The sequence below is a fragment of the Salvia hispanica genome, chromosome 4 (genome assembly GCF_029641045.1).
Source record: "Salvia hispanica isolate PSC_SH4W2 chromosome 4, Shi_PSC_v1, whole genome shotgun sequence".
In the NCBI taxonomy this organism is placed as follows: domain Eukaryota; kingdom Viridiplantae; phylum Streptophyta; class Magnoliopsida; order Lamiales; family Lamiaceae; genus Salvia; species Salvia hispanica.
In genome coordinates, this window is record NC_142695.1 from 40,558,471 (window position 1) to 40,582,532 (window position 24,062).

The 24,062-nt window shown below is 34.8% G+C and overlaps 1 protein-coding gene and 1 long non-coding RNA gene across 2 annotated transcripts; one reads left to right on the forward strand and one right to left on the reverse strand.

The window, feature by feature from the left end:
- Positions 1–4,880: 4,880 nt before the first annotated feature.
- Positions 4,881–6,088, forward strand: LOC148928651 (uncharacterized). The gene is made up of 2 exons (XR_016137830.1): positions 4,881–5,128; positions 5,909–6,088. It is a non-coding gene; the product is annotated as an uncharacterized LOC148928651 (long non-coding RNA).
- Positions 6,089–17,554: 11,466 nt separating this feature from the next.
- Positions 17,555–19,457, reverse strand: LOC125196674 (putative pectate lyase P59). The gene is made up of 4 exons (XM_048095281.2): positions 19,254–19,457; positions 18,387–19,068; positions 18,075–18,308; positions 17,555–18,000 (listed from the first exon to the last, which is right to left on the reverse strand). The coding sequence occupies exons 1-4, from the start codon at positions 19,433–19,435 to the stop codon at positions 17,776–17,778; spliced, it is 1,323 nt and encodes a 440-aa protein (XP_047951238.1). The 5' UTR covers positions 19,436–19,457; the 3' UTR covers positions 17,555–17,775.
- Between the last annotated feature and the right edge of the window lie 4,605 nt (positions 19,458–24,062).

Here is a 24,062-nt window from a genome sequence, read left to right on the forward strand (position 1 = left end):
AAAAAACTTGAAGTAAAAAACAATAAATTATAAATGTAAATAGATAGTATATATATATATATATACTCTTAGTCGGCGAATGAGATGTTTCTAGATAACTAAATTGAGAATACCTTTAGCAATTCAACCTTAATTGTTGAGTTTAATTTAACCATCAACAATCATGTTAGAATTGTCAAAAGTCTCCCACATTTAGTCTTATAGAGAAGTCTTTTTCACCGATTAGAGTATATACAAATACAATTATATAATTGTATTTGTATATTTTAAAGTTGAAACAATTGAAAAAAAAAAATAAAGGAAAAGGACTTGAGTCCAACTTAAATTTAAAATTTAGGTTGGGTTGTCTACGTATCCTTAATGCTCAATTACATTATGGAATCAAAGTCCACGTAGTTCTCTTACCTTACTTACCTATTCGGAAATCGGCGGTAGACCTCCCACTCCACCTCATTCTTGTTGTTGTTCTTCTTCGTCGGGGTAGTAGTCTTGGTCGTTTTGTACTTGGGTGTTCCAATCTAGCTCTTGGTCTCTAATGTCAGCCGAACATCAATCGTCAAGTAACATGGTGCCTGCCACCGCCTGCCGCCTGCCGGAACCGGCAAACCGTCGGTTTTGGCCGAACTGCTGGTTACGGTTCTTCATTTTTTGAGAACCTGAACCGGCCCGTCGGAACTGCCGAACCTTGTCCTGATTCCGAACCGGCGGTGACGGTTCCCGGCCGGTTCGGTTTGGTGACCTCTATATTGGGCAATTAAAATTTAGTCATTTGAGTATAATGTATTCCCATCTTTCAAGTAAATTAAATATTTTTTTTTTGGTAAATAAATTTAAAATGCAAATGAATTCTTTTGTATTATGAATGGCAAGCTCTCGAGCAATGTAAATGAAAGTCTTAAATAGTGACATACTATTCTTCGTTTTATATATAGTATTTCTGATCTTCCCAAAGTAAAGAAAATAGTCTTCATAATTTAATATAAATACCAATTAGGGATGCCAAATCGTGCGTGTCGGGTCGTTATAGGGTCAACGTGTTAACTACCTGACTAAATAAGGACACACACGAACACGACATGTTAAGAAAATCTCAAATCCGAACACGAACCCGACTTGCTACCATCAAACCAGAACGCGGAACGAACCCGACATGACCCATTAACGACAAGAACCACCTTGGGTCAACACGACACAATAACAACACGCACATGACACGACACTATAAAAACACGACCTGATAACACGGTTAGAACCTAATAACACGGTAAGAACCTAATAACACGGTAAAAACCTGATAACAACTGCTCTTGATTAACAAAAGTTACGAAACCTTGAATCTGATCGCTAAGAGTCTAAGAACATCCCCATCCATGCTCTTGCCAAAGAGCATGGATGTGGGCCCGGACCACATTTATTCATTTTAAATTTCCATGCTCTTCCGCAAGAGCACAACACCCACATCCATCTTCTGCAAGAGCATGCTCTTAAGGTTAAGTTTGCCTAGTTAACCAGTTTATTTTGTGCGCAAGAGCATGGATGTGGGCCCAGACCCACATTTATTCATTTGGATTTCTTGCTGCCTAGTTAGATAGATCTAGTGATTTAAGGTTAATTCTGTTTGCTTGCATGTTTGCATCTACCTAGTTGAATAGAATTGGCGATTTCTCAAGTATTCAATAGTTTAATCAGTTTAGTTTTCAAGAATGCATGAGATCTGTGTTTGCTTAGTTTCCGCCACTTTGCATGTTAATCAGGATAGGTATTTGTTGCTTTCTGTGTGATTTAGCTGTCGTAGTTTAATTTCTCACCTAGATCTAGATTTAGTGACTTGATTTTGAGTTAGTTCTGAGTTGTTGAGTTTGATTCCAAGCATTCATCAATGGAGTTCTGAATTTCTAATTATTTTCATTGCTTGACAAAGAAGAACAATCTAAGTTAGGACCATTTTGTTGCTTTTATATTTTGTCTTTTCACTCTTCAGCCTTTCTGCATATTTAGGTTTAGGTAGTTAGTTAGCCAGCATTGTCTGTTATTCCCTTTTACTTTTGTCTATCTATTTTTGGTAAGTTTATACTTTTCACATACACACAAGCAGTCCAGTATTCCCGCTCACGTACACACTCCATGGCATGAAGAAATTAGTGACCTACTAGTCAGGATAGGCATAGGTTCCATTCCAGTTTACCATCTAGCTTAACTCAACCCCAAAAGCGTGGTAGCAAAGCAACCATTCCAGAATGTCGTCGCAAGTGCATTACGCTACATCCATTCCTGTGGGATCGATCATTTACTCCATTATACTAACCAATAGAGTGGGTTGAGGTTTTTGATAGGGAAGAAGGATACGGACCCAACGACACAACGAGGTCTAGGTAGCCTCCTAGCTAGTTGACACGCACAACGACTCCAATATATTTTTAAGAGATGCTTATAATTTATACAATAGGGGTATATTTTATTATTATGTTGGTATTTGTAATTCAAAATTATTGTTATATAATCTCTCCGTTATTTAAAAATAACAACTCTTTCCATTTTAGTCTGTTCTTTAAAAAATAGCAACTTTCAAACTTTCTATTTTAGAAAACTAGTGTTATCACCCGTGCTATGCACGGGACATGAGATTTTCAAATAATGAAAATAAATATTAAGTAAAGAGTAAAGAAAAAGGATAAAAGAATATAATGATGTTTAAAGTTAAGAAAATGTGTTAATTACAATAAGTATTCATAACATTATAAACGATTAAAAACATTATAAACAATAACAATAAAAGAAATGTACTTCTCTTAACCCACTCTAAATGTAATATGTTATATTCAGTATACGATTTTATACAATTTAAATTTGTGATATGAGTGGAGTAAAACAAAATAAAACAAATAACTAAAAGGATATGTGCGATAAAGAACCAAATAGAACGTTTGCAACGACTTTGATCACAGAGGCATGGTTGACTTTTTTAGAGTAGATGAACTACATATAGTAAATATTTAAAGTCAAAACAGTAAATCAGTAATCAATAGTTACAAACATTATGCAGGTTTAGAGTACATAGATGCAGATTAAAAAAGATCGAGAAAGAAGAGAACAAACAGAAAGAACAATTCCAAAAGCAAAAATAGAAAAGGTAAGAACAAAACTGTAAAATAGAAACATTAAATTGATAAATTAACTGGCTAATTAACATGTTTTAAACCGTGGGATTGATGCTTAAAAATAAATTGTATTGTAGCATAATAAATATAGATGGAGCATACAGTGATTATCACAAAAGTGGCAGAAGGATGCTGAAAAATTCAATAGACATAAAAGGATTGATTGAAGAGGAATGCAGTAAAAAACTCTGGTCAGAAACAACTAAGGTAAAAAAAATACAGTAGGGGAATACTTGCTAAATACAGATTCAAGATAAGTTATGTTTCAGGAAAAGATGATGCAAGGAAGAAGATAACAGAAAGAACAGGAAGAAAAATATGACCAGAAAGAAAAATATGACCAGAAATAATAAATCCAAAAGGGTATACTTATGAATGAAATAAAAGCAGCATTTACTTGCTAGCTACAGTTGATGACTCTGATTCAAATAGTGATTCTAATCCGTGAAAATACATGTAATGCAGCTTAACAAACATACATCCAGCGGACATTGATGAACAAAGAAGTAATGGAAGGATTCTCCATATATTCAAGGTACAAACAGAAAGAAAAAAAAAACTAAATTCCTAAAAAAAACAGAAACATGCACTAAACCATTGCAAACTAATCACATTTTGAGGTTTGAGAATAAAAAGGAGTGGTACATTTCTATTTTCAAAGAAGAACGAATGGCAGGATATTTGAGAGGGAAGAAACAATATAAGGTAAAAAACTGAAGTTCCAAATACTATCAGTTGCTCAAGTCAGTTGAGAGGAAGATGAACATATGGGTATTTATAGGTAAAATACATGGGCTAATAGGGGAGTGGGCCTGCTCTTCTGTGTAGGTTCCCAAAATAAAAACACAATCATAGAACAAAAGACCTTCCATATACTTCTTCTTTCCCATAATAATTGTCACTCTTTTCCATTTCGATCTGTCACACAATAATTTACACACTTCATTTTTACCATAAATAGTAAATAGATCTCACATTCAACTAATTCAATTCAATCACATTTTATTTTAAAACTAATATAAAAAAGTAGGTCTCACATTCCACTAACTTTTCCAACCAACTTTTCTTTATATTTCTTAAAACTCGTGTCCACAATAAGAGTGACAATTATTGTGGAACGAAGGGAGTAACAAATACTAAGAAGGTTTATAAAACTTAATAAAGATTTAATAGTTCAGAAAGAATCATAAAATTAAAAATACGTTAAATTTTAATATAAAATAAATAACTAATCTGTCATATGAAGAGAATTAAGTATAAAAAATACTACTCCATATATGATTAACACGTTTACTCGAGGTGTGAATATGATTAGAGATAGTAAAATAATTGTTCTGAAATATTATTAATAAAAATATTATTAATATGAAATTAAAAGAATATCAACAAAAGACAAAATTACATTTAGACAGATATAAAAAAAATTAAAATAAGTTCTGAATAAAATAGGAAATTAAACAACTTGAAAAGTTATAAAACATGTTATAATCCCTTGGATCTATTAATCTAAAGACTTTGATTAAATGTCAGTCGGTACATTATTACATAGTTTTCGTACATTAAAGGGCAAAATTGTACAAAACTATGATTTACAACAGTTTTTAAAACTGCAATTCCACGATTTCAGCCATTTTAATTGAAACTGCATTCCCTTTCTCTCTCACCACCAATCTTTCGTCTCCCTCACATTTTCTCTCTTTCAAACCCTAGTATCCCCAATTTCTTTCTTTGTTCATTACTAATCATCACAAATTTTCTCTATTTTGATGTCGCCGACCACTCTATGAAGAAGATACTGCAAATCTCATCAATTCATGATCTATTGCTCTTTATTTCGAGGTATGTTGATTGCGATTCAACCATATTCGATTCAGTCGCCGGTTGACGTTTTGAAGACGACGGAGAGCGTCGGCGGATATTTTCTTTTCATGAACCTTTTTCGAGGGTTATGTAAAAGAGCCGCATTTCTGGTAACTTTCGACCCTAAAATATTTGGGTTTTACTATTAGACGTCTATTCTTCAGTGATTGTATGTGTTTTTTGCTCTAATTGATTCGGATGTTGTCGATTTCTGTTAATTAGGAATTTGTTCATTTTTTTTCAATTAAAGAATTAATATTTTGATGAATCATATTAAATCAAGTGTTCTTGTTGTTTCTTGTTGTCAATCGTGTACATTATTCACACAAATTTGTACATTAATTCTGTAATGTACGATTATGGTTATTTAATATACGATTACCAAACAATCACTGTGAATACATCTTTGAATATAATGTACGATTATGATTGTTTAATGTATGTCACATGCATATTAATATAGATTATAATGATTTTAATATGTTGGCGGAAGTTAAATCCATCCCCGATGGGTTTAACGATCCATGGGGCTAGGGTATAGTACCGACTCACAAACAAAATCTCGTTGTTCATTATTTTGATATAGACTGTTACATTATACAATCTCAGATGTACATTATTTACTATGAACTTGTACATTATTATGTGGATAGATTTCAGAAGTACATTGATGGAAAATATTAGATTAGTCCTTGATATCTGCTATATTATTATGTGTTGTGGTAGTTTGAGTTACTTTAGTGAACATGTTATGTACATTACGTACAGTTGATTATCTACATTATCATTTGATGTACTTTTGTTTGATGTTTCTTAAAATGTAATCTCCTCGTACTTTGGTTTGATATTGCTTGTAGTTTAATATCCTCAATGTCAATATTTTTGAATAGGTACAAAGCGCCCAAAAAATCTTGGTGATGAGGACTTTGAGGAGGACATGCAACCTTTCCCAATCCATGATACATTATACGTGCATAATTGTACATGAATTCAAAATATCATTCAATGCGATATGATGTAGCTATATATGTACATACATTATTCAGTAATTTAATTACATTAATGTCTGAGATTCATACATTCAAATACCATTTTCATACATTAACACCAACATTAAACTAATTCTTTCATACATTAAACTAAGTCTTTCGTACATTACAAAACCATATTAGTACATCAAGTTATGTATGAAACCAAAATCAATGGATAAAAATAGATATTATAGGAAAGTGTTGGTAATATGCCATATCTCCCTGCTCTTGGTGAAGTTTTCGTTAGTCGGTCGGTACTACAACTTATCCGGATGGATTGCTAAACCGAAAGGGTATGGATGCAACGTGCTACAAGACATTAAACTAAACCTTTTGTACATTAAACTAAGTCGTTCGTACATTACGAAGCCATATTCGTACATCATGATCCATGTGAAACCAAAAACCCAAAGGATACAAACAAAAATTATAGGAAAGTGTTGGTAAAATGCCCTAGCTAAATGGATTGCTAAACCCTAAAAGAAAAGAGTTATCTCTCTGCTCTTGGTGAAGTTTTCGTTAGTCAGCCGGTACTACAACCTTGCCCGATGGATTGTTAAACCCAAAGGGTATGGATGCAACGTGCTGTAAGACATTAAACTAAACCTTTTGTACATTAAACTAAGTCGTTCGTACATTACGAAGCCATATTCATACATCATGATTCGTGTTAAACCAAAAACCCAAATTATACAAACAGAAATGATAGGAAAGTATTGGTAATATGCCCTAGCCAAATGGATTGCTAAACCCTAAGGGAAAATAGTTATCTCTTTGTTCTTGGTGAAGTTTTCGTTAGTCGGCCGGTACTACAACCTAGCCCGATGGATTGCTAAACCCAAAGGGTATGGATGCAACGTGCTACAAGACATCAAAATTAATCTTTTGTACATTAAACTAAGTTTTTCGTACATTTCAAAATCATATTCGTATATCAAGTTCCGTATGAAACCAAATCCAAATAATACAAACAGAAATTATATAAGATAATGTACGAAAACAGTATAATAATGCACGTCGTCATTTTTAAACATAGCCATCATAAGGAATTAATGTATTGGTTGATAAAAAGATGCTGCAAAAAAAATTAAATTAATCAACTAATATATTCTACATTAAGAAAGGAAAATAAATCAATGAAATATAACCACCAAATCATGGGAGCGTGAATCATGGGCTAAGCTCACTTGACGTTTTTTGTCTCTACCATCCATGCCCTTTTTGAATTTTTAATCATTTTAATTAATTCCAAGTGGATCTTATATTAACCATTAGATCACACCTAATCAAGGGATATTAGTTTTCCTTTTTAACGATTTTATACACATTAATCTGAATATATCCCTATAAAACAAAACCTAAATGTAGAGAAAAGAAAATTTAAAAGGAGAGAACCCTCCTCTCGGTTACAACAAAGAGAAAACATCAGAACGGGAGATTCGAAGAAATAAATGGCATAAAGAGAAAAATCATAGAAGAATTTCGAAGGTCGGAGAGAGAAGACCTCAAAAGAGAGAAGCCGGTTCCCACGCGTGGACATCTCTGCAAAGCTACACCTGGTTCTACAAAGCATGGGAAGATAGAAGAGGAAGATTAAAAAATGTATTGGAGTATAAATTGGGAATTAGATGTTTAAATATCTGAATCTGCACTACATATAAATTGGGTGAAATTTCTCAAGAATTTCTTAAACATGCTAAAAAAATTCTTAAAACAGTAATTCGTTAGGGATTTCATTCTTGTTAAAAATTCCTTAATTTTTTAATTTTCATCTAAACCTTGATTGTGTGAATTAGTAGGTTTTTTAAAACTGCATAAGCCCCGAATATAATCAAGAGTGTCAACAGTAATATTTAAATGCTGAATTTGTTTTTGCTTATAAATTCTTTGTTGTTTAGAATTGGTTAAAACTATTTTGGAAAATTATTTTGAGAATAAAACTTTACAGTTTCAGGTTTAGATGGTTTCGATAATGAAACTAAATTTTAATTTTTCTATGCTGATTTTAATTTCAGATATAGAAGATGCAAAACTGGATTATTGCAAGTTCTTGGGAAAACATGGAAGACTTTCTTGTTGTTTGTCGTGTATTCTTTGGAAACATAAGATTTCTTGTTTATTGTGCATTCTCGAAACAGACGCACACACACCTGATTTCTTTTAATTAACATGCATTCAAGCAATTCACATAACATGAAATTAATCCACATAATCAGAGCCAAAAATTGACTTTGATACCACTTGCTGGGGTTTGGAGCCCCTTGCACAGCGGAAGACATGTACAAAACAAATAAATCAGATACGGATCTAGTTTACCGATTATGCAATTCACATGTTAAACAGATAATTGCATGCTAGAACGCAAATAATTCATGCTTAGAAAATATAAATCCTAAACATGATTTCTACGGTTTAGAGTTATCGATTTGATTCTCCAAAGAATCGTCGATTGCTCGCGCCTTCTCCACGTGATGATCTTCAATACTAGACCACAGATCTTCTGACTGGTTCCTGAACTGTATCTCGATATCAGGGTGGGCTGATCTTATCAAAATACTAGAACTCGAATAAGGAAGACATAAAATTCCTCATGGAGAAGAGCTGAAGAATTTTTGAACTCCTCTACTAATTAGAGAGGGGGGCGAATATTTCCTCTACTAATAATTGTGTTTCTGTCTTTCCTTTATTCTCCTATTTATATTAAGTTCATATTGGGCCCAGTCAGGGATCTATAAAAGGTGTTGGATATGGGCTCCTCCAATTAGCTTTTTACTAATTAAATTGAACCCCAATTTAATATAAGCTTTTAATTGGAATATTACGAGCAGCCACTACAGAAGTAATATTGCACTCCCCATCCAAATCTGAAATTACAAGTAATCCGGGTTTCCATTATTTATATTATTTATTTCCCACGCTTAAGATATAAATGTCCATTAATTAATTAATGTCTGCTATGGACTTAATTAATTAACATCTTATTAATTCCAAGAGTGGACTTAGCAAGAAACACTTATTTATTATTCATAGAGTAATAAAACTCCAACTGGCCAGTTTCCGAATAATAAAACCTTGTTCAAGCTCCTCTTGAGGACATTATCAAACGAGACTCACCTCGCGCACGATTCAACATAATAGCAATCCTAGCACCGCTAGATATTAATCACCACTACCCAATATATCAGGATTATTGGGTTGCGAAAAACCCGCACCATTTGATAAGTCAAAGTAGTGCATAATCAATACCGTATGCTCAATGCTAACGTATGTAGATTAAGAAATAGTTATTTATCAAGACCTAGTCTTTCAGTAGATAGCATAAAGACACATCTTGCTGTTAGATCCATTCAGTGCTATACCACACCAACGTCATCTTATTTCAGTAAGGTTCAGAAATAATCGGACTGACATTGCAACCTTTCGCGATAGGTAGTCTAAGCCTATCTGGGTTGTGAAATTCTTCTTTTTCTTTTGCAAAGCATTGCATAGAACCGACTGTGTTACCTTAAAGTGGACGACGCCCACAACCAGTCTACTAAGCAAAAGACATAGAATTTGTTTGCTTCTTATACATTTAAATGTTTATAAAACATCTTATAAATGCACAAGCAAACACAATGTAATAATATACTGATTCTATTCGTGCGAAACTGCTCGAATAATACTGAATCGGGTTAAAAATGGATTATAGAGTTTTACGTATAAAAGCAAGATTCTATTCGAGCGAAACTTGCTCGAAACATGCTTTTCAGTATACCAAACCTAACACATACTTCTCCTACGGACGGTAGTACTTCTTATCAAAGGAGAAACTACGAGAAATAGGAATACTCGAATCGTGTAAGTCTATTGATCATTGGGTTTAGCATCCCAGAATCCTTTCGAGGCACTGCATCTGAGTATATTACTAAGGCCAGTGAATACCTTGCCAAAATTAAGGAACGTTTTGTGAAAAACGACAAGGTTGAGATAAGCGTGCTTGATCTCAATAAAGTATATAAGGGCAAGAGCAACATAAGGGAGCACATTTTGAAAATGTCCCACGTTGCTTCACTTGAGCTTGAGTTCTAAAGACTTGTTTGTGCATTTGGTGTAGCACATCCGGTGAGTATCTCAAGAAATAAAGTAAAGGGCATTAAGAGATCGTGTATTGAGAATGCTACTATGGATAAGGGTTTATCACAAAAGAAACAACATAAGGATAATGATAGTTGTTTCTTTTGTGGTAGACATGGATATAAAAAGGAGAATTGTGACGTATATCACGCATGGCGTACAAAGGAAGTTACAATTCTTGTTTGGTCTATTTTGAAGTTAATTTGAATTTAGTCCCTAATGATATTTAGTGGGTAGAATCCGGTGCTACTGCTCACATAAGGTTATCAGTGCAAGGCTGTCTAAGCTGTCGAAAGTCAATTGATGTTGAAAGATACATCTATGTGGGATATGACAAATCGGTGGAAGAAGAGACTATTGGACATTGTAGATTGTTATTAAAGACTGAAATTGTTATGGTTTTGAAGGATACTTTATTGTACTGTCTTTAGACAGAATTTGGTTTCTATTTCTTCTCAGGACAAATTTGGTTTCTCTTGTTCATTCAGAAATATTAAGTTTCTTCCTTCAAATAATTCCAGTATTTGGGCACTGTTTGCTTAAGTGCATATGACATGACAATCTTTACATGCTTAATTATGTTACTTCATATTCAGAAGCTTTACATGTTGAATCAAAGGAATTAAGTGAAAATTAAGTAATGAAAATTTGGTAATTTATGACACAAGTGTTTAGGTCATATTTCAAAAATAAAGGATTGTAAGACTTGTGTCAGATTTTATATTGAATACACTTATCTTTTCAGAACTTGATTTGTGTGTTCAATGCATCGATGGAAAGCAGACCAAACATAAGAAAAGGTACCAATAAAGCTATACATTTAGAATTGATATATACAGAAATTTGTAGTTCATTCCCTTCGGTTTCTTGGAGTTTTCAACAATATTTTATATCAATCATAGACGATTGTTCTCATTATGGGTACCTACATTTAATCCATCAAAAGTCTGAGGTTCTAGACAAGTTCAAAATATTCAGAGCTGATGTTGAGCTTCAACTCAACAAAGGCATTAAGAAAGTCAAATCTGGACGTGGTGGCGAATACTACGACAGAAATGAGTACTTAGGTGAAAAATGTCAAAGACCTTTTGTCCTCTATTTGGAAGAGTGTGAGATCGTCCTTTAGTACACCATGCTGGGATCGTCTAGCATGTGGTGTAGCTAAAAGACGAAATAAAACTCTTAAAGATATGTGAAGGAGTGTGATCTATCATTCTTCCTTGTTGCATTCGCTTTAGGGAGAGACATTAAAGACTGTAGCATATATTCTCACTTGGTCATCCAGAAAAATTTAGGGGCTTTTAAATTTTATGATCCCATAAAAAGAACTAATTTTTTGGGACGAGAAATATAGTATTCCTTGAGGATGTTAAGTTTGGGAGGAAGAATTTATAAGTGGCATAATTCTGAGGAGGTGTCTGTATCGGCACCTACCACTGCTTCTGACAATGTTTAGGTATCAATTACTATCATTATTGAAGAAGCAGATTAAAAACCACATTTAAAGTCAATCTCAACAACCTCAATTAAGACTCTCGTCAATAGTACCCAAAATTTTATGAAACAGTTCTTTCATTTGGATTCAGAAAGAATGCTATTGATGGTTGTGTGTATCACAAGTTCATTGGGAGCAAATGCATCTTCTTGGTATTATATGTCAATGACATATTGTGATTAATGATAAGGATAGGTTGCACTAACACCAAGAATTTTCTCTCAAAGAAATTTGAGATGAAAGGTCTTTGGGAACCCTCTTTTGTATTTGGAATCGAAAGAAATAATTTTCGATTGTCACAGAAGGGATGTGAAAAGGTGCCTAAAGTATTTGAGATGCATAATTGCAAGTAAAGAAATACCCCTATGACTAAGCGAGGCAAAGGTAGTCCCATTCAGTGCCCTAAGATAATTCTTGAGATTTAGAAAATGCAGAAGGTTCCATATGCTTCGGCTATTGGGAGCCTAATGTGTGTTCAAGTGTGTATTAGACCCAATTTGGTTTTAATTTTTTATATGTTGGGCAGATATATCTCAATAACCTGATATGGATCATTAGGAAGCAGCAAAGCAGGTTATGAGATATTTATAGAGAACTAAGAATTACATGCTCGCATACTATAAATCAGATCATTTAGAGAGGTCTTTAGGCATTTTGATTCTGATTTTGTTAGAGGTCAATCCAGTAAAGGATCCATTTTAAGTTACGTGTGTCTGTTGGCTGTGGAACCATTTCGTGGAGAAGTGTTGAGCAAACACTTGTAACTACTTCTGCCATGACAACAAAATTCGTAACTTGTTTTGGGGCATCTAGTTATTGAATATGACTGTGAAATTTTGTTACAAGGCTGTATACTGTAAGGTATTGAAAGACCGCTTAAGTTATGTTGTGACAATAACTCTGCAGTATTATATTCTAAACAACAAGAGCTCTGCTATGTCATAAGTTTCTTGGTTGTTAAATAAAGAATTCGTAATGGAAAAATACATATAGAGCATAAGGGAACGGATTTGATGATGACAAATCCGCTCATTAAGGGACTATCACCCAAGGTCTTTCATGGGCATGTAGCCCAAATGGGTGTTATGTTGTTTAAGGGTACTTCCGTTTCAGTGGGAGTAGTATTTGTTATTGCTCTATATTGTGTTTTGAACATGAAGTTATAAACTCATGTTATTCTCTGCAGAAATAAAGTATTCTGTTTTGTCCATTACTTTTGTGATTTGGTTTTGGTTTGATCTCATTAAGGATTTGGGAGGACTAGTTGGAAATAAGCATGTATGATCACCTTGCATGAAATTTCCATGCTACACTCCATAATTGATTTGTTGTTGATTATATTTGCATATGTGATTACTGATGGGTTTAATCATGAAAAAATATGGTGACTGCCCCTTTAGTCCTATATCGATATGGTTGATAATAAGATTGTTCGGAAATACACTATGTGATAGCACTTTTGAGCGCTCATTCGGTTTGTACACATTTATTTGGTGTCATGTGTTGCCCAAGTGGGAGATTGTTAGAAATTTGGGCTTCCACATGACTAATTTAATGTGTATGGCTATCTTTCAGTTGCCCAATTAAAGTGATCTAATAAAGATTAAAGTTTAGGCTAAAGTGTATTTATTTTGTTATGGAAATAAGTGTAGATACCATATGGGATTTTCTATTTGACGAGGGACCGAATAGAAAATAAAGGGGTTTATATTTAATATAAATATAAGCTAGGGTTATGGTCCCCAGACGTCAGAAGAACATTCGATATCTCTGTATTCTCTCGGCAGACTATTACAAAGAATGTCTCTGATCGTTTGGAAGATCCATAGCCGCTGCAAAGCAATTCCGCCTTTCAATTCGTTATGGATCAAGGTACGCTTCCGCTTTATTATTTATGCTCCTTCTCTGTCGTTCTTGGTTAATCATCATAGAGAGCTTTATATAATTGTTCACTCAATTATTCCAACAAAATTATTATACAATTTTTATTATTAAAGTTTACGTAATGATATTGTTATTTTATTATGAAAATTATATGACCAGAGTGGTGATACTTGTTAGAAAAATATTAGAGTCAACTACTTTCAAACTCTAGAATAATGTTTAGATATTTTATTATGAAAATTATAAGACCAGAGTGGTGATGCTTGTTAGAAAAATATTAGTCAACTACTTTCAAACTCTAGAATAATGTTTAGCTACTCATACACAAGTATACTAAATAAAAAATAATGTTGAAATAAAACAAACTAGATAAATCCTCCTGGAAAAACATGTCGTAGTATGTCTTCCTTAAATCGTATACTTACGTTGCTTTCGATCTCAAATATTCTTGATGGTGTATCCATGTATTGGTGGCTCATAACATGAGTTATGACTTGTGTGGAATGGTGCTTTTTATATTTGGAAAGATATCTGACTTCAAAGGTAACAAAACTAAGAAAGCCCCATTTCAGGCAATATCAGCCCCATATCATGGCCCGCATGTTGTCAACAATACGCGGTATCGATAGCATTGTAGTGGTTCAATATGGAAATGTTGCGAAACAGGGCAGCCATCGAATTTGAAATCAAAATCTATGTGTTCCTTATTATTTTTCCTTGGTTTGATTTGTATTGTGTGTAGATACGGACTTCATGTAGATACGGACTTCATTGCCAGTATTTTTTTAGAACTATAAATTAACTCATTTTATAAACATACGTCTATTATTATGAATTTCAAAATAGTGGCCATAAATTGCGACACTAATAGTCCTCTTTTAAATACTTTTTGTAAACATTAAAACTAACAAGTATACAATATAGAGATAGTAGATTTCAAGGTTAATACTGGATGTCAAACACAACACTAGAAATAGTTTCACAAACTGGCTATCAAGTACTTAGTTCAAATACTATTTGGAAAAACGGGTTTGATTTGAAAACACAAAAAAACTAAGAAAAGCAATTAAAAGAACAAGACAATTCAAAGGAGATTGAGAAAACAGATGAGACAAAAGGATTTCCACGGATAGGATTTCACTACTTCAGTTTATTTAAAACACAATTATGATATCTAAACAATGATTTCAGGGTTACCAGGGTGAGTCCCCTAATTACTGTTGCTGACCAAACATGGTGGATTATTGATAGGGACTCGGATACGCCTCCAACATCGGCATCACGCGAGACACGAATAACAACCGAGAAGAGCAGCCCAGCAGCCGAGACAATTGAGCCACGCGACCAAGCCCAAGCGATCGGGCCTCCGCTCGGTCCAAGAGGAAGAAGATTTGTCGAGCAAGATACAAAGATTATAGTTTTAAGTAGAAAATTAAAGGGAGTGGGTTTTGCACGTGTGTCGTGGGCACGTGTCCCTCCTTTCAACAAGATTTATAGTTTCTCACTTTTGCAACAAATATTACTAAGTATGAGTGGCAAGAGAGGGTCAAACCACAAAGACCATGGACATACTCGAGATTGTTTCTATGACACGGGATTGGTGTTAGCCACCACGCCTGAGCACTTGAGATGGACCTAATTACTAGTGTGGAAAACTTGAGTTTTGAACATGGTTTGAGAGCTTAAACTAATCTAACTAAGCGAGCATGAAATGAAATTTAACCCCGACGTCGGAGTTGTCAATTCCTCCGCCGAGGCTACAGAGCTAAGCTAAGCTAAACTAAACATCTAAACTACCAATTGCGAAAAGCATCCAAGAAAACACGAGTGAATAAATCATCAACATGAAAGTAAATCAAAGCGGTAAAAAAAGCAAGGATCCAACATCGGAGTCGTCAATTCCTCTGCCGAAGCCATTAAATCTAACTAGAAAGCATGGTATGAAGGAGCTTCTAAGATGGAAGCGTCAATTCCATCATCGAATCAACCATCACACTGTAAACATGCACTAAAGCATTGAAAACGTAAAATTAAACTAAAGCTTTATAAAAACTGGAAATAAATCGAGATCCAACGGCGGAGTCGTCAATTCCTCTGATGAAACTCGGGATCTAACTACAACATCTCAAAAGCATTAAAGAAAACAAGGATCCAACATCGGAGTCGTCAATTCCTTTGCCGAAACCATTTAAATCTAAGTAGAAAGCAAGGTGGTGAAGGAGCTGCTAAAATGGAGGCGTCAATTCCACCGTCGCAGCGACCATCACACTACAATTTTACACTAAAACATTGAAAATATAAAATTAAATGTAAACATGAAATGAAATAACCAAAGCTTCAATTAATTTGAAATAAGCGAGGCCCAACGCCGGAGTCATCAATTCCTTCGTCGAACCCATTAAATCTAACTACAAAGCGAGGAGGTGAAGGATCTTCTAAGCTGGTGGCGTCAATTTCACCGTTGAAACGACCAACACCATGTAAATCTACACTAGAGTCTTGAATACATGAAAATAAAATGTAATCCCGGCATCGGAGTCGTCAATTCCTCCGCCGGAATTACGAAGCTAAGCTAAGAAAGTCATATCTAAACTAAACTAAGCTAAGAAAGCTCTCTACCTAAACTACCGTAGCGTTCCGCGCCCTACTTTATTGTGGAAAACTTCTATTCATAGAGCGACTTCAATCTTCAACCCTAAGGCAACTTTTCATCTGAGTTGACCATTTTACCCTTACAGTAATTTAGGATGATTCGGCAGATACGTCTTCATGTGTGAATTCCTCTTGATCAACTTGATCAGCTCATGTCTTCATGTGGTGGCCTAATCAGCTCAGCTCGTCCTCTTGATCAGCTTGTGTCTTCATGTGGTAGCCTGATCAACTCAGTTCTCCTCTTGATCAGCTTGTGTCTTCATGTGGTGGTCTGATCAGCTCAACTCTCCTCTTGATCAGCTTGTGTCTTCATGTGGTGGCTTGATCAGCTCAACTCTCCTCTTGATCAACTTGTTTCCAACTGATTAATTTGTCCTCAGATTTGGCCATTTTTTGCTCCTTTTCCGAGTTGATCAAGTTATTCCGGTATTCTGCCGCTTCAACACTTTTTAGCTCCTGCATACTTAAATTCACCACTTTTTCCCACATTATCAACCCGATTAATGTATAAACACCTATAAAACCATGCATGAAACGAGCCTCATAAAAAATCTTTATGATTATCTTTTACGTTAGATATGTTTTCCTTTTTGATTGAACGTTGTTTTAGAATAGGATTTGTATAAATCTTTTTATAGTCGAATCAAGCAGGGTCCGGATCCTATAAATACTAGGATCCATTAGAGGTCAAAAACATCGAGAAAATATGAAATAAAATTCAGTTCTCGAAACCCCAAAGCATGACCTAGTTGCTGCTAGGTTTATTTTTCTATTTTTCATCACGTACTTCCACAAATCGGTGCTCCAATCTCCGCGATAGGATTATCAATCCTATCAATTATAAACTAGCCTTAAGGTTGTCAATCTTAGTTACTACTTCCTCCGTTCACTATTAAAAGAGCCATTTTGACTACTCGACACGAATTTTAAGAAATTGTTTGACTGTGAAGAAAAGTAAAGAGAGAAAGTGAGTAGAATGTGAGAGTAATTTTTAATATTAGTTTTATATTGAATTGTGAGTGTAAAAAATTAGTGGAATACGAGGTCCGCATACTAAAAGTAGAATAAAGTAAATGATTTTATAAATCGTGGACAATTCAAAATGACAAAATGGTTCTTTTATTGGTGGAAGGAGGGAGCAATTCATAAAAGCACAATTAGACCCTTAAAATGCCCTCACTCTTAGGTTTACCTTGTTTGCGATATTAACATAGTGTCATCAAATAGTTATGTTCACGAATAATTATATGGATTTGTTTTTATATTTCTGTAATATGGTATACCAATCTGGCGTGAATGGCATCTGGCGTATTGTTTTCTGGGAGAAATAAATAGGTTTAAGGAAGAACCCGTAGAGAGAATGATAAATATTTTATTTAATTATTTATTCTTAATTATAATATGTGTGGTAAAAAAGATCTCATATAAACCAGAAAAACAAATCAAATTTTAACCACTATTGGAAACTAAATCAAACCATAACAACTAAACAATAAATCATAAAATAACCTAAATAATTATACGGAGAGATTATCTGCTCACTTGCGGAATAAAGTAAAAGTCTATGTCCCTCAATTTCCTAACATGGTTTATTTACTTCGCATTCCAGTACCCCTGCAAATTTAGTTAATTCTTCCACATTAGCACCGGGCGCTGCTGCAACCTTGTCATACACCTCAGGATGCTTCTTTGCCCAACCCTGATCTCCCGATGGAACAAAAACTGCGCCTCCCAAGAATACGTCCCCCTCCGATACCCATGTCCAGTTCTTCCATTCCGATTCTTCGGCCTCCCTTTTGGTCACCTGCATTTCATTTCGCACACCAAAAACATTAGCATGAAACACAAATTTGTATCAATATATGTACGGTGTTGCACCTCTTTGGCGTCCCCAGCAAGGTATCTGTTGCCTTGGCTAATAATGGTGGGATTGCTGCTCCCACCAATGGCATACATTAACCAACGTGTGTAATCGTTGTTAACAACATGGAAATAACCAAATCTACACCTCGGCAGTCTCTGCACTAATCCTTCCCCAAAATGGTTGAACGCCACTGTGGCTTGCATTTTCACATCATCTTTGAAATCATCGTCTGAACCAAAAAGGATTGTCTACACAACACCACCCCATCTTATCAATACATACGACTATCTGAATAAAAATCATATATAGCATGTAATTAAAAGCACCTTATCGTGATCGGTGAGGTGACTGTTGGAGATGGTGATTGCATTGGAACCTTGGGTTGCATCAATCATCCCATCGATGCATTTGGCCATAGTGACATGATCAATCCAAATATTTTGTGATCCAAAGATGGTTATTCCATCACCTTCACTCTGAGAGTGCATCCCAACATGGTCAACTGAGTCCCTAATAAGTCCACCTGATGTCCTCACGATGTTACGAATCGTGATTCCATGGATGATCACATTCTTCATATTTTGTATTCTTAATCCGGCGCCTTGCGTAATCTCAATTTTAAACCCACGTCCGTCGATCGTCTTGTCACCCTGCATCATCAAGTCTTGTGTCAACTTGATTACCATGTTTTTATCAAATATGATCCACAATGGCTCTTTCTGGATCACAGCGTGCCGTAGGGTTCCTGCTTTAGGATTTTGTACGTCATCGTCAGAAGGGTCGGTAACCACATGAATCTTACCACCCTTTCCCCCGGTCGTCTTTATCCCGAACCCCAACACACAGTCGGCCAACTTCATTCGGTTGTCTGCCCAATTGGCTTGACATCTCCAACATTTGTCGATTGGGTTTGTCGCCGTACATGGACCTTTGCTCTGCATTAGATGTCTTCTCGTGCCATTTGACCATAGATTTTTTTCGTCATCTACTTCTATTTCTTTCAATACTCTGCGAGATTACTTAATATCAAGTCGAATGCATATATATGGAGCCAATGCTAATGAATGACCTAAAATGTTCGTAAGGAGACATAACCAAACGTCTTTAGTCAAATGTTCGTGTCTATCATTCCCATAAATTTACATAGTTTTTTACATGCACAATTAGGAAGCACGATGTAAGAAAAAATGGACCTGTTGACGTGGGCATTTAAATGATTGACTATCATTTCGGGATGTGGGTGGTAAGCCTCAAGAGTACGGTTCCGCGCCTCATCTCTCTGTTTCGTCCATACCTCATCCCATTCTTCTGTATTAGCGTTAAGGACTGGAAAAATCCAGCCAACAACAATAAATAAAACTAACTTTGAATTCATTTGAAATCCTTGTGTATGTTTAACATATATGTATATATTTCATTGCTTATATATTTATGTGTGTATATAAAGTGGAAGTAATGCCCCCTTAATATAGTAAGAGAATAAAACAGAAAGATTGAACTAGTTGTTTATACATCGCCATATATAAATAGCAAAACTTTAATGGAATGAGCGATAAAGATGGATAAAAAATCTGTCATGTTTGATTCCAATGGTTCTCAATAATTATGTTTAAGAACATTTGTATGGATTTGTTTCAATGTTTCATACCAATTGAGTGGATAGAGGTCCATATTGATTCTAACAGTTGATGGTTCTATGCGCTTGGTCGATTTAGGAGTGTGCGTATGTAAATCGATAAAATTAGTATTTTGTGAACCACATATTAAAATGTAATTGAGCCCTTCAATAGGTAGATTGATTAAATAAAAATCGTCCTTATTCATTTATTTCTCTAATACACATTACTCCGTCCCAAAAAAAATAAGGGCATTTAGTAAAAGATATAATTATGAAATACTAAATATTATTGATGTGGGATAACTAATAAAAAAAAATTAACCAATTAAGGATAACAGATGGAAAGTGGTGTTGAATCAATCAAATAAGGGAATTCTAGGGCATTAATTTTTTTGACTCTTCCGTAATTCAATGTGATCAATTGCTAACTTTCTTAAGTTGCTCACTTGCTAACTCATCAACATAGTGTATTAAAAATGTCAACACGATGCCATTAAAATGTCAACACATAATTTTGTTGAACTTCAATATAATGTGTTGATATTATGTGTTGACATTTTGATGTCAACGTGTTGATATTTTTAATACACTATATTGATGAGTTAGCAGAGTTAGCAATTTAAATAGTTAGCAATATAATACCCCCAAGATGATCACAAATATACTTTTAATCCACCTCTCAAAGTATTTAAATAGTAAATTACTATAAACCAAGTCCAATTCTAAACCAATTAGTGTGCAACTCCTAATAGTTCTTACGATCTACTGTCATCACATTTAGATTCAGACATCCTTAGTTATTGTGGATTTGGTGATAATAATTTCGATGCTATGTCTTAATGCTCATCCCTCGAGCTTTGCATAAACACGGTGAATCATTCAATTACTGAGCAGATAATAAAAAACATTAAAGAACAAGAATTATTAAAGAAACAAAAGTTTTGGATGTTGGATATATAATTAAAAAAATATTAGAGTCAACTACTTTCAAATCCCAGAATTCTAAGAGTTTAACTACTTATACACTATCAAACTAGATAAATCCTCGTCGAAAAATATGTCGTATTCTGTCTTCCTTAAATCAGTCTTACTTTACTTGATCGATCTGATCAGATCTCCTTGTTGGTGTATCCATGTATTGGTGGCTCATAATTTGAGTTATAACTTGTGTGGAATGGTGGGAGGTGCCCCAGAGCTCTAGGGGTCTTTATATATTTGAAAAGATATCGGACTTCACAGGTAACAAAACTAAGAAAGTCTCATTTTGGACAATATGATCAGCTGGCAACTGGGTCTGTTGACAAACCCGGATTTTGCATGTTTTTAAGGCTAAAATTTACTCGTTTTATATATCAATCATGCATATTATACTCGTCTTAAATTGCATATGTTATACATGTTGGTATTTTGACGTGTTTGTTGAGAAATGATAGAAAAAGACAGAAAATGGTCCAAAAAGTCCAAGGTGCAGCAGCCTCAGTTCAAGCTGAGATTCCAGGCAGTGTTGATACCAATCAGTGATTAATACATACCATTCTCTTTGTCTTCGAAAGAGCTTCGCGTGGATACCTTGCAAGTCTCAATCGGAGTTATGTGGAGAAAGTTATGACTATTCTACGAACATTGCGCAATGCAGTCAAAGCTGACGGAAATTAGGCGGAAATTCAAGGAAGGAAGAAATTATTGCCCAAATCTTTTAGCATGCTTAAACATTTTTTCTAGCCTATAAATACCCCATAACCTAATTCATAATCTATATCCTCCAATCCTTCTCCCTCTGTACACTTTCTTCCGTCTCATATTCCACACATAATTTGTAACGACCCGCCCTCCTTGGGTATAATAAATTCGGCGGTCGCTACCTAGACAACATAAATACAACGAGAGCAAGGCTAGGGTTTCATTTAAAGAGATTTGACCTAGGCATTTAACAAGCTATTGAGGCAATAAGACAATAGTTAAATCAAGAAAAATCAATGAAGATCAGATAATCGTAAATGACGATCATAGTCAAGGGTTTAACAAAAAAAGTCAAAGGAGAAAAGATAGCATAAACTACGATCCAAAAACAAGGGTTTGACATAAGCTCAACAAAATCCACGACATGTCTCAATCGTCTAAGCCAAGGGGAAAAATAAGTTCAAAATGACTAAGTGGTAATAATGAGTTTCGAAATTTAGCGGAAGCATCCAAGAGGAAGTGAAGCCATGTATGAAGACACGACTACACTCGAGGTTCAAAAATATCCATCTTATTAATTAAGTTTGCTCAACACCCGTCAACGCTCGTCGCCATTCAACCTGCACATAAGGAAAACACATGCGGGGTTGAGTATTTTGAAATACCCAGTGAACTCGTTGCCAAAACATTTTATTTAATAAGTTATGCCACCCTTACCATAGTGAACTCGAGTTTTAAGCAGTTATAAAAGAATATCACGAGTATCACAAAAATAATTTCTTAGACTAGCCAGTCAAACAACTCCCCCACATTTCTCATCCATTATCACAATCACAATCACAATCTTTCCATGGTGCGACGAAAGTGTGGCCACACTTTTCGCCCACGAGACCGGCCGACTAACAAGGACGGCTCCCGATCCCACCGTGTACACAGCCTGGTAGGGTTTGCAGCCCGTACTCAGACCCGAATTCGTTTATACATATCCATAGTCACTGTAGCCTAATGGAGCGTACTCACAAACTAGGCATCAGGCACACAATATCATCAAAACAATCACAGGCATGGCATAACGTTTCAAACCACCCTTATAACACCAATCAATATTTTTGCAAGAAATAAGAGAGTTTAAGAGTAAAGCCCACCTCGAATGCTTAGATTTCAAGTATGTTCTTTCCCTTTGTTATCCTGCTTCGCAACCGAGGTTTCACCTTTTTACCACACATGTACATACCATGTATTAGTCCTAACATAAATTCCTAAATCATGCATGCCTCACGTTTTCCCTTTTCCCATCGGTTTATCTTAATATCACCAATCAAGATCAAGTCATATTCATCATTAAATTTCATTTGCATCTTAATTCTAGATCTATCATCAACATATGTCACACAAGAGTATTTTCCCAACATACACACAACACACACACGCAACGCGCACACACACACGACGCACACTCACATGCACACATATATTCCATATCCCCTTTATCCCACTTTCACTCGATCAAGATGCATGAGGGTTCAAGAATATCGATTAATCGGTTAGATGAAGAAGAATTAATATGGGAGTACCTTTTTGGAGAAAAACGAACAGTAGAAACAAAGTAGAGACTTGGTTCTTCAAAAATCTTGAGGCTCAAACTCTAATTCTTCTCAAAGGATGAAGGATTATTGGAGAAAAGTAGAAGAAACTTGAGAGTGAGGGAAAAAGAGGGAGGGGGCGTGTATAATGGGTGTGGGGCGAAAATAATGAGGGTTAGGGTTAGGTTTTGCTCTTATTTATAGGGTTCAATAAAATCTTTAGGTAATTAAGTAGAATATTTGGAAAGATTTTTATTCTCCACAATTAAATAAAAAAATATTGTGGAGTAGGGAAGAAGAAATTAACAAAAATAAGCTCTAGGGCTCAAGCATGAAATTTTCGAAAATGGTGGCTTTTAATTAGCCAAGATTTTGTTTTGTATATTTTACGGAGTAGAAAAGAATATCACGGAGAAAAATAACATAAAAATCCTCCCATTGGGAAAGGAAAATAGGCGTGTACTATAGGTATTAAATAAGGAATGGATTTTTACTATTCACTAAAATAAGATATGGCAAGATCTCCTTGAGGTATGGTAAGATTTGCTAGAATATTTAATTTGAGGTATGGAAGGAAATCAATAAGGGATCAATTAAAAATAAAATAATTCTTTCCTTCCCAAGTATAGGTGATTTTCGAAAATCACCTAGAACAAGTGGGGGCCGATTTTTCTCATTAAAATAGGGAATAATTGGGTCTTGGATTTAATTTGGATAAATATCCCAAGAATTAAATTAAATCCCGAAAAAAAGGATTTTTCTCCAATAAAATGAGGGGTTTTCGAAAATTCAAGAAAATAAGGTTATGGCAAAATATCCTAATAATCTCACTCACCCATAATAAACACATAATTCATCACATAATTCCTTAAATTCAAATATTCGCATGCCACGTCATATAATCAACAAATTTGACTTTTCAAACTTCCAATGCAACCCTAAACTCGACTCGGTCATAATTTCATTCCTCAATTAATTCTCGTCTCCTAAGTCATAAATGAAGGGGTTGGCAGCGGAAGCGCATGCATAAATCAATTACATAATAATCAGATCTATTTAGCGGATTATTTAGACAAATTCTATTCGCGTAATTATCTCACGTATCATGCTGATAACTCAAA